At 43.9% G+C, this 16,262-nt stretch overlaps 1 protein-coding gene and 1 pseudogene across 1 annotated transcript in view; both read left to right on the top strand.

The window, feature by feature from the left end:
• kif19 (kinesin family member 19) overlaps positions 1-16,262 on the top strand; it is a 243,767-nt gene that overhangs the window by 217,316 nt on the left and 10,189 nt on the right. The window contains exons 13-19 of the mRNA XM_070857681.1: positions 1,102-1,372; positions 2,705-2,826; positions 6,566-6,729; positions 8,817-8,922; positions 10,208-10,334; positions 13,711-14,132; positions 14,913-15,066. Of these exons, the coding sequence (XP_070713782.1) occupies positions 1,102-1,372; positions 2,705-2,826; positions 6,566-6,729; positions 8,817-8,922; positions 10,208-10,334; positions 13,711-14,132; positions 14,913-15,066 (1,366 nt within the window). The remainder of the gene's footprint in view (positions 1-1,101; positions 1,373-2,704; positions 2,827-6,565; positions 6,730-8,816; positions 8,923-10,207; positions 10,335-13,710; positions 14,133-14,912; positions 15,067-16,262) is intronic.
• Positions 4,789-5,262, top strand: LOC139226718 (small ribosomal subunit protein uS17-like; annotated as a pseudogene).

Genomic DNA, 16,262 nt, shown 5'->3' with positions numbered 1-16,262 from the left:
AGTATATCATGCAATGAACTGCAGATAATTTCTCAATTATAACGTAGTAAATGGCTCAATCCCTCCTCTCTCCAGAAACACATCTTATTGTCTTGAACCCAAACCTGTTTCAGTGACTTTCCTTGGCAACTGATTTCAAAGTCTGTTATGCTCTGGTTAAAAAAGTTCTGATTGGTTTTGTTTTTTTCTCGTGCATAATTTTTCTTACCATTTTTCTTCCCTCTCCTCCTTTAAAGGCATTGGCTCATTTCCAGGGTAACTTTCACAAGGTCAATTATACTCACAAACACTTACAAATCATTTTACAAATTTACACATTTGCTGGTTGTGGTAACCAGATCTTTGATGAGCACTGTCTTTTTCCACCTTATATATAAAAAAAAATATTAGTTTGCTAAATTTATTTTCATCTGATATAAAAACTTCACATTCTCGGGTCAAGGTGAGGAATAAAATGTATTGTTAGAGGGCTCTACTGTTGTGGTGCCTGCTTTCTTTCACCAACAGTAGTCCTCGACCAATCCAATTTCCAAACACATTGTATTGCGCCTAAACACAAAGCAAGATTACACAAAATGCCCAGCCCCTCAACAACCCTTACTTCCCCTCAACCTCCCCTTTTATGCTCACCTGGTTGGGGAAAGTATCCTCCCACTCCAGGTGTAATTATCTTTAAGAGGATGTTCTTAAAGAGGCCATTCACTTGCATGGGGACCAGAGCTCTCATTCACCCTTCTACACTATCTTAGGTTACAAATTATAAAACACTCGCAGGTACATATATTAAGGGCATTTTATTGTTAGAGACTCACTTTTCTAAGCCCTGCTTTCATTTCTTATATTGATGTCTTAAAGCTTAATTTCCATATTTTTTTCTCTGTACAGACATTCAGCTTGCGTGTGGAAGGCATGTGATCCTTGTAGAATCCACTTTAGATTTGCAGCAAGATAACCCAGCATAAAGTGGATGTATTAAGTGCCAACGAGTTCCTAAAAGTTGGTTGTTTTAATCCCATGGAGAAGTTCTTACTGCATGTTATGTGTTTCAGTGCAGGTTCGCTTACCTTCCAACCTCTAACCAGTTTCCCCTCCCCACTTTAGGTTGAGTTGGAGAAACAATTCACCGATATTCGTTCCCGTGCTCATAGATTGGAGGAGCTCCTTCCCAAACGGATCAGCAGTGAGCAACAGCGAGAGGTTTTGAGCCTGCTCTGTAAGGTGCATGAACTGGAAATTGAGAACACAGAGATGCAGTCCAATGCGTTACTCAAGGACAATGTCATACGGCAGACAGATTACGTTGTTCAACGCTTTGAGCAGCATCGGCAGCTGTGTGCTGAAATTATACAACAGCAGCGGCAGATCATAGATGGTATGGAAGCACTTAATTCCTACACTTTATACATTTCATTTCTGCAGTTAATGACGGGTGATCTGCTTAACAGTTTTTCTATATTCAGGCTTGGGCTGATAAGTGGCAAGTAACATTCGCGCCACACAAGTGCCAGACAATGACTATCTCCAACAAATGAGAGTCTAACCACCACCCCTTGACATTCAACGGTATTACCATTGCCAAACCCCCATCGTCAACATTCTGGGGGGCACCATTGACCAGAAACTTAACTGGACCAGCCACATAAATACTGGGGCTATAAGAGTAGGCTGGGTATTCTGCGGCTAGTGACTCACCTGTTGACCAATGTTCCCACTAATTGTTTTTGGATGTACAGTCCCTCTAATGGACTGCGCGGCCTTTTCAAAATTTCACATATGTGGGAAATTTCACATTTGAAAAGCCGGTCGCAGGCTGCGCAGTTTACAGGGAACATTGCTCCTGACTCCCCAAAGCCTTTCCGCCATCTACAAGGCACAAGTCAGGAATGTGATGGAATACTCTCCACTTGCCTGGATAAGTGCAGCTCCAACAACACTCAAAAAGCTCGACACCATCCAGGATGAGGCAGCCCACTTGATTGGCGCCCCATGCACCACCTTAAACATTCAATCCCTCCATCACCAGCGCACCATGGCTGCAGTGTACCATCGACAAGATGCACTGCAGCAGCTCGCCAAGGCTTCTACAACAGCACCTCCCAAACCCGTGCCCTCTACCGCCGAGAAGGACAAGGGCAGTAGGTGCATGGGAACACCATCACCTGCAAGTTCCACTCCAAGTCACACATCATCCTGACTTGGAAATTTATCACTACTCCTTCATTATCTCTGGGTCAAAATCCTGGAACTCCCTCTCTAACAGTACTCTGGGAGTACCTTCACCACATGGACAGCAGCAGTTCAAGAAGACGGCTCCCCACCACCTTCTCAAAGGCAATTAGGGGTGGACAATAAATGCTGGCCTTGCCAGCGATGCCCACATTCCATGAATGAATTAAAAAAATCACTTCACAATCTGTTTTTACAAGTCTCTGTTTGTGTGTGTGTATATGTATGCGTGTATGTGTGCGTCTATGTATATGCAGTGCATAAAGGAAAATGTATTCTTTTTCATGTCAGGAATTCCTGATAATGTTGCACTGATTTTGAAATCTACACCCACTATGTTATGCTAACAGTGAAGTTCTTATTTATTCAGTTCGGATCAACCTGTCAGAATGATAACAAGCATCTTTTGTTTCAAGTTTCAAAAAAACTGGTACAGATATTGCCTCTTTGAAATAAGAATCATGTGATATCTTGACAGATCACAACCTGCTGGTTCCTCCACAGTTGGATGAGTTGTATGAAATTTACCTGAGAGAGCTGGAAGAAGGCAATTTGGATCGGATCGTAGCCATCCACACTGTCACAACAAGAACCCTGAAGGTACAGTGTAACTCGTAAGCATAGAGATCGTATTTAATTAAACGCTCAAGCAAAGTTATAGCAGCCCCTTTCAGAGATGTCCTGCATCAGTTATTGATCTAAAGAGACTTATTTATTTCCCACGTCATGTAGATCTTTAAAAGTTAGAAAGGTTCTTTGTTTCTGTTGACACCTGTTCTATTCGACATATAACATTGAAGCTAATTTTCACGTAAGTGCATTGTTTTGAGATTTTACCCAATTTATTTTTTACTTTAGATTCAGAATTTAAAGTTCATAAAATACTATTGAAAATAGTTCACAATGATTCATGTATCAGGAAAATCCGTGGAAATTGCAGACCAAGGAACAGGTTTGCTGGAGGGCAACATTAAAATTCACATGGGATGGGGGTTCATCTCCTTACGTTATCTTGGAACTAGGATGCTTTATATCACCTGGACAGCTCCCTCATCATTCTGAAATGGACTAGACCGTACTAGACGAGACAGGACACAGGGTGTAATAGTTGAATGCAACACAATACCTTAAATGGTTCAGAGATAATACTGAAGATCAAATGAAGTGCAGTACTTAATAGAAAGAGGTCTAGAAATCCAGTTACACAGCACCTGTTTTTTGGGTACTAAACACCTCCTAATCCTCCAATATAGCAGGCAGGAAGCACATGCTAATTACCAGCCGGAAGTGCGTTACCTGTCATATTGGTGAAGGCAAATAAATCGGCGTGCAGTGCCCACGCCTGAACCTATTTGCATATGCAATGGACCTAGCACTTATTTGAGGTCCTCTCTGCAAAATTGGTTTGCTTTGTGGCAGCTAACGCCGGCTGCACTCAGGAAAACCATGCCTACATGCGGCCTAACAGGCGGTCCTGAAAGGGATCACACTTTAGGCTTCCTTACTCACTCCCACCCATCCCCTGTCCCCTCTCCCCCCTCCCCCCAATTGCCGCCGCTACACCGGCCCCAGCCATGCTACTTCCAGACCTGATCACCCCACCCCTCTTCCCCCTAACCTGTCCCATTCTTCTTTTCCACTATGGCGATGAGCTCCTAGTTAGTGTCCGCAGCTCATGGGCTCGATGATAATGAGGCCCGAGGGCCAACATCGGGTGCACGTCAGGCCTCACCAGTCAGGCACAAGGAATATTCGCTGCACCCTGTCCAAAAATGAGCACGCCTGAATTTCTAGGCCAGGAATTCTGAAGAGTACAATAATTCTTCTTAGGTGGTCTCTCGTATCGAGGATGACTTGCTTGGACCAAAAAGGGATGAGTTCACAGATGTTCCAATGAAGGACCTGATATTCCAGGCCCCGAGCTACATATTAAAGGGTGGAAGATGCCTGTGCGTGGAATTTTTTAACATGTGGTGGCCATTGCACACCAGCCATTACACGGGCTTGACAGAGCTAGGTCTTGGTCCAGTGGCAAGGATTAACCAAGACGACTGGAGACCAGCTCTGCTGCACGGACCTTGTGCGCACACATATCGCAGTGTGGGCTGGCCCGTGCTGCCCCAGGGCCCTCGCCTCTTCTGGGCCCTGAAATCACGCCTCTCCTGGGCCCCAATCATGTCATTCTGCAATCCTTCGTCCCGTCCTCGTCGCTCCTGCTGTACCTGCCCACGCTCCAATCAGCGACCTGGATTATGGTGATGTCTAATCCAGTCATCCTCTTCACAGTCATCGCCCTCCCCGACCTGCTCGCGCTGTACCTTGCAGTGGTATGCTGCCACGCTGCTCCTCATTTTAAGACCCCAACCTGCTACTGATGGTTCCTCGCAGGTCGGGGCCTCGCTGTACAATTACAGTTTACACCAACACACAACAATATCTTTTTAACATTATTAAAGATGATGCGCATCCCGCTAAATCACTGGGGTGATTAGATACACGTGTGTACCCCCTGCTGGAAGTGTGGCCCAGCCTCGCTCTTTCTCCTGGAGCGGCAGCGGTGACATGGCCAACACCCAGACCAAGCGAGCTTACCAGGAGCAGCCCACCATCTTCCAGAACAAGAAGCCAGGCCCTGGTGGGTGAGGGCAGCAAGGAGAAGCTTCCCCGCTACTATCGCAACATGAGCCTGGGTTTCAAGACTCCGCGAGAGGCCATTGCTGGAACCTACGTTGACAAGTGTCCGTTCACCGGGAACGTGCCGATCCGAGGACGGATCCTGTCAGGTGCTGTGACCAAGATGAAGATGCAGCGGACCATTGTGATCCGCAGGGACTACCTGCATTGCATCAGGAAATACAACCGCTTCGAGAAGCGACACAAGAACATGTCTGTGCATCTGTCCCCTGCTTCAGGGATGTGCAGAATGGAGACAGTGTGACTGTGGAGGAGTGTCGGCCCCTCAGCAAGACCGTGAGCCTCAATGTCCTCAAAGTCACCAAGGCTGCCAGAGCCAAGAAACAGTTCCAGAAATTCTAAGTGTGATTGTAAGGTGAATTAACCACAATAACCCCTTTGTGAAAAGACAAAAACAAAAACAAAAATTAGATGCACAAATTCCCACTGTGATCCCATGGAGATCAAACATACGCATCTCACTGCATTGCTGAGAAATTGATGTTTTTGCTAGACTGTCGAGGAATCTGGACTGGTAGAAAATGCAAACAATAGAATAAAAAGCAAGACCGCTGATTGTTTTAGCCACCAATGAGGAAGCTCCTGGTGCTTATTTTTCTTCTGGTAAATGCCAAAGCTGCACTCTTGCACGGCAAACCTACTGCTGCTTGGGCAGTGCTTGGATTCCTGCCCCTCATACTTCCATTGTTTTCAGTAGCTTGCTTCATTATAGATGTGCTGGACTATCAGGATGTCCTGAGAGGGAAGACCCTCTCGCAAAGCACCCAGTACCAAAGCAAAGAGCTGATAACATTCATCGCGTCGGACTATCAATAATTCAAGCGTTAAGAATTCCTAGGAAGTGATATGATAATAAACCTAGGTACTTATTCCTTCCATGTGTGTTATGCAGGAGCTGGAGATCATTTCTATAGCAGACACGACCCATTTGTACCAGAGCTATGACATTGATATAGATTCTGTACTTGTATGTTGAAAAGAAGAAAACTGGCTCCTTTATCACCAGCACTGTCTTGTCAGATATTATTCTGTTATCCACATGATTGTACAGTTTGCAGCACAAAGGAGTAGACAATGAAACGTGTTACAAAATTCAGGTCTGCCCTACATATTCTCTTGGGTTGAATGTCTCTCCTGTAAGCAGATCCTGTGTGTCTAATGATCAGGTATTTACCTTTTATTGACCGATATCTGGTCATATGATAGTGTGCCCCAGGGCCATAATGATTAAAATTTCTTGTTGTGTGAACTGGATACTGCAATCTCGCACATGCCTCGACATGCAGTTCTCCAATCTTCCTAAAGGCGGACTGATGTACACTTTAGCGAAACGAGGCCCTATGCAAATCAGCAAACTGGTTTACTTTACAATTCTTAATTGAATATACAAACTAACACTATTGGGGCAAACTTTTTTTTTAATGTAAGATCAGAATGAAAGATCACAAGAAATAAATATTTTATCTCATTTATAATGTAGTAGTTGTTTCTACATAAAGTGTAAAATAATCCAATGGTCTAGTGTCTTAACCATAAGATTGTGGAGCACAAATCAGTAATGTATTCCTACTTCTTTTGGCCAAGTTTGTGAATAAGGTAAGGGCTCAGTTTGGTTACCACTCACATTGTTGGTTTGACCCTCCAGGATGGTTCAGTTACTAATGTGGCCCAGAGGCTAAAGGTGGGAGAGCTGGTCCAGGATATCGACTCTGATCAGGAGAGTGTGAGAACAATTGGGTCTGAAAAGCCGTATCCTTGGCGAAGAAATTACAGAGATGCACTACCACCACTGGTACCAGAGCCAGAGAGGTACAGGCACTCGCAGAGTACAGGAGTCAAATAAGCTGCATGTCTTTAACTTTAGATATTGGGGATGAAATTGGGTATCGCCCCGTTTAGGGCGCTAACTTTCAAAAGTTTGAAAAATTAGCGCCAGGCGCTAATTATTTCAATCTTTTAAAAAAAAATTAGCATTTGCGTTCCAAGAAGGAAGTGGAGCGCTAAAGCATTGCAACACTCCCACCACACCTGCTGCTGATTGCGTTCCAGAAAGGAAGTCTTGGAATGAGATCGGCAGCAGTTGGGGAAGCGAGTGAAGCTGATGCACATTGGGCCATGCAGCACTGCCGTGGTGACGGGCTCCTTCCCTCCCTTAATGGCAGGGCCATCACTGCAGGCTCTGCAAAGGAAAACAAACTTAGCTTCTCAACAACACCAGCCACAATCCCGGCACTCGAGCAGAGTGCCAGGCTGATCGATCGAGAGCAGGAACCCGCAAAAAAACCTGCGAGAGAGAAGGTAAGTTTTTTTTTCACTTACCTCAGCCACCTCGTCTTTAAGCATCACCCCCAGTACTGGCCAGCTGTCTGATGCACACCTCCTGCAGCTGTCGGTGTTTTCGGCCGGCGATGTTGCAGGGGGCGGAACGCAATTTCGGGTCCGGGGCACTACCGGGATTATGCACATGGTGATGTCATCACAATCTCCGGGCAAAGGAGATCGGGGTTCAACGCCATGCCACCGCTGCAAAACTCCCGCTGAATTTGGCGAGAGTCACTGATCTCACTGTACCCGGTCGCAAAACCATTTACGCCCCGTTAATGCCCTCCGGAGGCGCTAACGGGAGGTGCAAAGGAACCCAATTTCATCCCCATTACGTTTAATGTAAGACTTTGTTGCCAGATTGGCAAAGCAGAGTTTCTTTCTCCCCCACAACATAAGTTGTCTAAAATGGCAGTCATTTGCATTGTTGGTGAGTTTATTCTTTGGGTTTCTTCACTGGCCACCATTTGCTGTGCCGCTTACTCCATTACACGATTTTGTATCTCAGAAAGCAGAGACTCTTATTAATTATTTGATACCTTGTATCAAGTTGAGCTGAACATTAATAATAAAGATGAAGGAGAAAAAGATTAATAAAAAAAACTACAGAAAAGTTTGAATCAATAATAGTTTAAAGAAACAATGTGCAAATAATTTAAATTGTAAAAATGAGAGATACTGGTGAAATGGAACGACAGAGAGGGCAGGGTCACCTTGGTGTTAAACTGAGCAATGAGAGAACATTCCGTATTTGTAGAGCAAGACCCAAGTGAATATATATATACATTGTCGGTCCCAACATATTCAATAAGTGGAAAAGCAAGTCTGTAGTGTTATTTTTTTTGTGCTGCTTAGATCAAAAATAGATCTGAAAGGCCTGGTGATTTAAAAAAACTTTCTTCCAGGCAAATGTAAAGTAGGCCTTGTTAATAGCTAATTAGGAGACGCCATCTAGAATTCAACTTTGAGTGAAGAAATAGCTCCGGAAGGTAATAGCTGAAGCTCAGACCAGTTTTCTTAATGAAACTTTATTCAATCCCATGGGCAAGAGTGTGATCTCACTATCAGCAAAAATAGGTCGAATGAAAGGTTGTGGGACGATTTGCAGCGAGAGATTCCAATTTTGTTGGCCAAAATTATTGACTGCCTAGCCACAATCACTGTACAATATGTTTTGTGCAGAGGCCACCCCAATGTTAGAGTGCACTAGTGCATTATCATTATATTTATCTACACTATTACTGCTGAGTGCAATCCTTCACGCTGTCCCTGTCAGTATTAGAATTCCTTTGCTATGCATTCCAAACCATATAGAATATTAGGATGTGCTTTCTGTCATATTTCTAACAGTGGATAATGTCTGCAGGTAGAGGCGCTATTAATTTGAACTGGGCGTGGTAGATTTTATGGTTACATTTTCATCCCATTTTCCCCCCATCTTATATGATAGCATGAAAGGCCCAATGCATCTGTATTTATTCTTGTAGAGACTCACTTACATTATCTGTATGACCAGTGAACACTCCTCAGTATTGTCCTTTACTCATTATAATGTTGTTCTTTTGAATTACCAGTGACAATAACCGGGTGTTTAAAACCAGCCCACATGCTCAGCGGAGAAAGAGTTCGACTGTGATGACCCCTCCTCCAATCCATGTGAATGGAATGCGAAACCAAGAGGTGAGTTGATGCATGAGTGAACATCAGAATCTGGAATACTACAAGCTCAAAACATGTCAATCTCAAAACCACGTTGCCAGAAAACTATACAAGCAATCACGACTTCAAGTTTGGGATCCCAGAAGTTATTTGGGCATTCCAGGAATTCATCTGTATGTTCTCCAAAAATATAAGACTATTCCTTTTAAAAGAAAGACTTGGGTCTGGAAATTCCCTAACCTTGTGCTGGGTTTTTTGCCGATATTTCGCCGTTTTTGTCAGCGGGAAATTCACTGAAGTCTAGCACCAGCAGTTTTTAAATACCACTGGGTAGCAGACCACTGGCGTGCAAGACTGGAAAAAGCACTTTTGCCAGATATTTGGCTCGCAGCGCACCCATAGATAGGACGGAAAAAACACCCAGGAAAAACCTGTGTTGCAGCCCTTGGAACAGCAGTAGGTATGAAGACCTGCAAAAAAGGTAAATTAAAGTTTTTATTTTTTATTCTTTTGCAGCGATTCGATAGAAAAGGGTCTTGTGACTGTTTTGTGATTTTTTTTTTTATTTTTGTTTTTTGGAATTTTTATTTTGGTGTTTTCCCCCCTCCCTAGGCCCAACTCTCAGCGGTATCGGCCTCAGAGAAAAGTTGCAGAAAAATCACAGTTTGCGCCACGAATCCTCGTGCCGATTTTTACCACTGGCGCATTTTTTACCAAATGTTAGACCTTGGAATCATAGCGGAGTCATAGCGGTAATTTTGGTGGAAAAATACCGCTGTGACCAAAAATGGAATTTCTAGTCCTTGGACTTGTATAGCACCTTTCACGACAGCCAATTAAGTACTTTTGGAGTGCAGTCACTGTTGCAATGTTCTGCTGCAGTGTCACTTTTACGCATCAGGGGCTATATTTTGCCCTGTCCACTAATTTTAATGCCAAAGTAGATATCAGTATGAAGTGGTTGTCATGGCAGGACTATAGTGACCATGGTATTCACCAGTTCATACTCACATCTACTTTCTCACTAAAATTAGCAGATGGGAAAATACCCCTGTATATTACAGAGGAACATAGTATCAGGTGTAGACCAATTGGCCCATTGAGCCTGCTCCACTATTTTGTTATCCTTGGCAGCTCTATCTTTTTTTTATCCCAGGTCCCTGCCTTTCTCCCTTTGTGAGCACTTAGCTGAGCAAGCTTCTCTAAATTGCTACTTTTATTATTGGTCCTACTAATATACTGAAGTGACACAAACAAGAGGCTTTTTGAATATGCTTTAACTGTTCCATAACACATCTTTCTTCAGACACATCAGCAGGACAGTCTGGTGAGCTTTAGTGGGATGAGCAGTGCCAGCAGCCATTTAAACTCATCACCTGACAGCAGTGAGAATTTTGCAGACAATCGGCACACCCAAACAGAGTTCCTCAAAGGTATGGAGACTTGATGTTGAATTTTGTGGCCATTCAAGAGTTGCATTGAAGTGTTTTGGATTGCTCTTTTGTGGTTGGTGCTGAAGCGCGTCGATGGTGCTCTTTCCTAGCCTTGTGAGTTCCAGAAGCCCTAATTCAGTTCAAAAATGAAAAACATTATGCAGAATTTTCCTCCGCTCAAACACCAGAAATCAGCAGTGGAGGTGGGAAAATTTGTAGGGAGGGCGACTGTGAGATACACACCCCCTGAAAATGCCATTGGATGTTTTCTGTCCCCTCACCAGCAGGGATCTCAGCCTCCTGCCCTTTGACTGCCCCACCTCAGTTAAACAATGACAGGTTGTGAGGCTTGGAAAACTGACTGATTTCTCTGCCTTCCTGCTGCAGTGTCACTGACCTCAGTTCAGATCAGAAGAGGGATGACGGTATCTGCTGGGCAATATTATAAGATGGCCAAAGAAGGAGAATGAGGGAGCGGATTGGCCTCTTGTAAACCCTCTTTCTCCTATATGTTCATCATGATGAGTCTCTCAATATTGGCTCTTCCCAATTATTTATTTAATATTCAGAAGGTTTCTGTCCCCTTTCATTTTGGCTCCACTCCTTTCTGGTGCTGCAGTGAGTGTCCCCACTCCAACACAGTTTAATTATCCCCAGAGGGCTGTGGATGCTCAGTCGTTGAGTATATTCAAGACAGACATCGATAGATTTTTGAATATTAAAGGATTCAAGGGATATGGGAATAGCGCAGGAAAGTGGAGTTGAGGTAGAAACATAGAAACTAGGTGCAGGAGTCGGCCATTCGGCCTTCGAGCCTGCACCGCCATTCAATAAGATCATGGCTGATCATTCCCTCAGTACCCCTTTCCTGCTTTCTCTCCATACCCCTTGATCCCCTTAACCGTAAGGGCCATATCTAACTCCCTCTTGAATATATCCAATGAACTGGCATCAACACCTCTCTGCGGCAGGGAATTACACAGGTTAACAACTCTCTGAGTGAAGAAGTTTCTCCTCATCTCAATCCTAAATGGCCTACCACATATCCTAAGACTATGTCCCCTGGTTCTGGACTTCCCCAACATCGGGAACATTCTTCCCGCATCTAACCTGTCCAGTCCCATCAGAATCTTATACGACTCTATGAGATCCCCTCTTATGCTTCTAAACTCCAATGAATAAAGGCCCAGTTGATCCAGTCTCTCCTCATATGACAGTCCAGCCATTCCTGGAATCAGTCTGGTGAACCTTCGCTGCACTCCCTCAATAGCAAGAACGTCCTTCCTCAGATTAGGAGACCAAAACTGTACACAATATTCCAGGTGAGGCCTCACTAAGGCCCTGTACAACTGCAGTAAGACCTCCCTGCTCCTATATTCAAATCCCCTAGCTATGAAGGCCAACATACCATCTGCCTTCTTCACAGCCTGCTGTACCTGCATGCCCACTTTCAGTGACCGATGTACCATGACACCCAGGTCTCGTTGCATCTCCCCTTTTCCTAATCTGACACCATCCAGATAATATTCTGCCTTCGTGTTTTTGCCCCCAAAATGGATAACCTCACATTTATCCACATTATACTGCATCTGCCATGCATTTGCCCACTCACTTAACCTGTCCAAGTCACCCTGCAGCCTCTTAGCGTCCTCCTCACAGCTCACACCACCACCCAGTTTAGTGTCATCCGCAAACTTGGAGATATTACACTCAATTCCTTCATCTAAATTGTTGATGTATATTGTAAAGAGCTGGGGTCCCAGCACTGAGCCCTGCGGCACTCCACTAGTCACTGCCTGCCATTCTGAAAAGGACCCGTTTATCCCGACTCTCTGCTTCCTGTCTGCCATCCAGTTCTCGATCCACGTCAGTACATTACCCCCAACACCATGCGCTTTGATTTTGCACACCAATCTCTTGTGCGGGACCTTTTGAAAGTCCAAATACACCACATCCACTGGTTCTCCCTTGTCCACTCTGCTAGTTACATGCTCAAAAGATTCCAGAAGATTCGTCAAGCATGATTTCCCTTTCATAAATCCATTCTGACTTGGTCCGATCCTGTCACTGCTTTCCAAATGCGCTGCTATTTCATCCTTAATGATTGATTCCAACATTTTCCCCACTACTGATGTCAGGCTAACCGGTCTATAATTGCCCGTTTTCTCTCTCGCTCCTTTTTTAAAAAGTGGTGTTACATTAGCTACCCTCCAGTCCATAGGAACTGATCCAGAGTCGATAGACTGTTGGAAATTGATCACCAATGCATCCACTATTTTCAGGGTCACTTCCTTAAGTACTCTGGGATGCAGACTATCAGGCCCCGGGGATTTATCGGCCTTCAATCCCATCAATCTCCCTCACACAATTTCCCGCCTAATAAGGATATCCTTCAGTTCCTCCTTCTTACTAGACCTACTGTCCCCTAGTACAATCAGAAGGTTATTTGTGTCTTCCTTCGTGAAGACAGAATCGAAGTATTTGTTAAATTGGTCTGCCATTTCTTTGTTCTCCATTATAAATTCACCTGAATCCGACTGCAAGGGACCTACGTTTGTCTTCACTAATCTTTTTCTCTTCACATATTTATAGAAGCTGTTGCAGTCAGTTTTTAATGTTCCCTGCAAGCTTCCTCTCGTACTCTATTTCCCCCCTCTTAATTAAACCCTTAGTCTTCCTTTGTTGAATTCTAAATTTCTCCCAGTCCTCAGGTTTGTTGCTTTTTCTCGCCAATTATATGCCTCTTCCTTGGTTTTAACACTATCCTTAATTTCCCTTGTTAGCCATGGTTGAGCCACCTTCCCCGTTTTATTTTTACTCCAGACAGGGATGTACAATTGTTGAAGTTCATCCATGTGATCTTTAAATGTTTGCCATTGCTTATCCACCGTCAACCCTTTAAGTATCATTTGCCAGTCTATTCTTGCCAATTCACGCCTCATACCGTCGAAGTTACCTTTCCTTAAGTTCAGGACCCTAGTTTCCGAATTAACTGTGTCACTCTCTATCTTAATAAAGAATTTTACCATATTATGGTCACTCTCAGCCATATGGTGAGATTGAAGATCAGCCATATGGTGATATTGAATGGCAGAGCAGGCGCAAGAGCCATATGGCCTACTCCACTCCTAATTCTTATGTTCTTATGGCAGAAGCTGGCTCCCTCCATAGGGCAAGTTGTTACCTGGAACCCACCATGCCTATATAAAAACTCTCGGTCTGAACCATCCCCAGCTGGAACCGTCCTGAAGGAACGTCCAGTCCATTATGTCTCCAAATATTGCCATCCCTTGTATTACAAATGCAATGTATCCCTAAAGTAATTGCAAGTACTGCCATGACTGTGATGATTTAATTAAATGTTCCATTTTAATAGAACGTAAGCAGATGTTGACGGGCACCAAGAACATTGCAGTCAAAGCAGCAAGGCGACGTTCAAAAGCTCTGGAAAGTGACAACAGGCTACACATTCTGGAACCCATGAAGGAGAAAACAAGTATTTCGCTACACTCAATGAGTGAAAATGAACAGTCATTTTATAGAGGCATTCCTGGGCCATCATTGACACTGTACAGACACCAGCAGGGTCAGATTATAAAGCATGCAGCTAGTGAGGACAATCTATCCACCAGTACCGGTGAGATGGTCAACCATGTAGAGCATAACCAGGAAGAATCCCCCAATGGGTGGTCTCAATCCTACAAAAAGGAAAACAAAAAGACAAGTAGAAGAGAGGAGACATTAGAAGCCAAACGGAAGAAAAGAAGGTCAAGGTCATTTGAGGTCAACGGTCAAGGGGTTGGTATTTTGTTTATACAGCAGTGAAGTAAAATGTATTCTTTATTCTGATTTTCTCAGTGAAAGTTTCAAAAATCCTGGTTGAAATGACATGTCATCAGTAGATCAGTGTCTGGTACAGAAATATGCCCTTTAACTGGGGCTATTTAATCTTGTTAAATGGATGTTGCCAACATATTAGAGAATGTGTTCTGGAACAATCTGCACCAAAATCTCTGTTTTGTATGTTTCCTTGTTGACCACATAGAAAAGTTTGAATGTTTTGTGAGATTGGGATTTTGCTTTAATTTTGTTGTAAACTCTGTGCCATCAACATTTCAAAATCATCATTTAACACTCTAAATGTAGACATACAAAACTGTGCTGTAAGATGCGTTTCGATAGCAACAATGCCCATTAACCTTTGTGATTGCTGCACAAATATTAAAACTATGGATTTTGCATATATCGGTGCTTTTAAAATTGAGGTTATTTCTAGCAAACTCTGCAACGATACCTGGGGCTTGTCAGTCTCTCAATAGAACACAGAGATGTCAGTGAATTCATTCCTTTTTTGTTAATTGTTCCTTGTAAACCAGTAACTTAACATTGAGATTTCAGAATATAGCTTTGGTCATACTGAGGACAGTGAATTTATGTAATCATTGGGTTTCCGACAGACTAAATCTCATCGCCTGAATCATATTTTCCTACGACTGTCTTAATCCGTATTTTCTATCCTGCTTTAATGAAGTCGTTTCATTGTTTTCCTCATTTGAAAAAATCTTCTTATCTTCTCAGTTACCCCATCCTAAGAATATTTCATCCCGATTCCAACCGTTGGAGAGTATTTCAGATAATAGATTTAACGTGAATGGCCAATCTCAGTTACGGACACATGGGAAAGCAGCACATGCACCTGGGAAAGTAAAATTCCCAATCAGCCATTATGCAGGTATGTGGGATATTCACTGTTAGGATAGAAATAACAGCAGCCTTGACATGATAGTTTATACATAGTGCTGTAAAACTTTTCTGCACCCTATCAAAGGCCTTCACAAACTTCCGAAAGTATTGGGCACAATACTCCAGTTGAGGCCGAGCTAGAGTTTTATGCAGGTTCATCATAATTTCCACGCTTTTGTACTCTATACCTCTATTCATGAACCTCAGGATCCCGTAAGATTTTTTAACTGCTTTCTCAACCTGCCATGTCACCTTCAATGATTTATGCACATATACCCCCAGGTCTTTCTGTTCATGCACCCACTTTAGGACTGTACCCTTTAGTTTATATTTCCTCTTCTCATTCTTACTACCAAAATGTATCACTTCACACTTTTCCATATTAAATTTCATCTGCAATGTGTCTGCCTATTCCACCAGCCTGTCTATGTCCCTTTGAAGTCTATGTTATAGGGTTGGATGAAGTAAGGTGGAAGGAGACTCGAGTGGAGCATAAAAACCGGCATGGACCAGTTGGGCTGAATGGCCTGTTTCTGAGCTGTAAATTCTATGTAATTTAACACAAGTATCCATAGTTTTTTAAGGGACAGATTTTCGGCTTTGATGTTTCTGGGGTGTGGCGGTGGGGCGGTAAAGTTTGTGCCTGGAAACAGTTTGTGCCTCAGTAAGTAACATTGGGCAGCTGAGCCGAGTCAGGAGGTGCAGCGCTAAGTGAGGTTTTGTACACCTCTCTTGGGCGCTGGCATGGGAAACTCCCAAGCTTAAAGAGCTGGGCCGGGAACGCTCCGAGAGACACCTGTGGGGCGGGGGGGAAAACTAAAAATAAAGCCACAAAAACATTCCCAAAACATTGCCCATGCCACCACAACACAAATCGCAAAACAAATTAAAAGAAAAAGCAATCACACTTACCTTAGGAGTCCATTACTTACCTCTCCGCTGTCAGTATCGTTGGACCGCCTGATTTCCCAGGCGTTCACTGCGGGGCATACAGGTCGGGCAAGAGTCAAAGCTCGCGCTGGTGCTGCAAACAGGGGCGTTGCACACCGGCGCAGCTCTTCCAAGCAGTGCGGCTTCGCCCCACCGCAAAACCGGACATGAGGATCACTGCGGGGCGATGGAGGCTGACCACCCGGCCAGAACACCTCGCCGCTGCCATTGCCGCTGCTCCGGGGTGAGAAACGG

Source organism: Pristiophorus japonicus, chromosome 16, assembly GCF_044704955.1.
Source record: "Pristiophorus japonicus isolate sPriJap1 chromosome 16, sPriJap1.hap1, whole genome shotgun sequence".
Classification (NCBI taxonomy): Eukaryota; Metazoa; Chordata; class Chondrichthyes; family Pristiophoridae; genus Pristiophorus; species Pristiophorus japonicus.
Note: the sequence above shows the minus strand (reverse complement) of the source record. Positions and strands in the feature narration are given on the sequence as shown.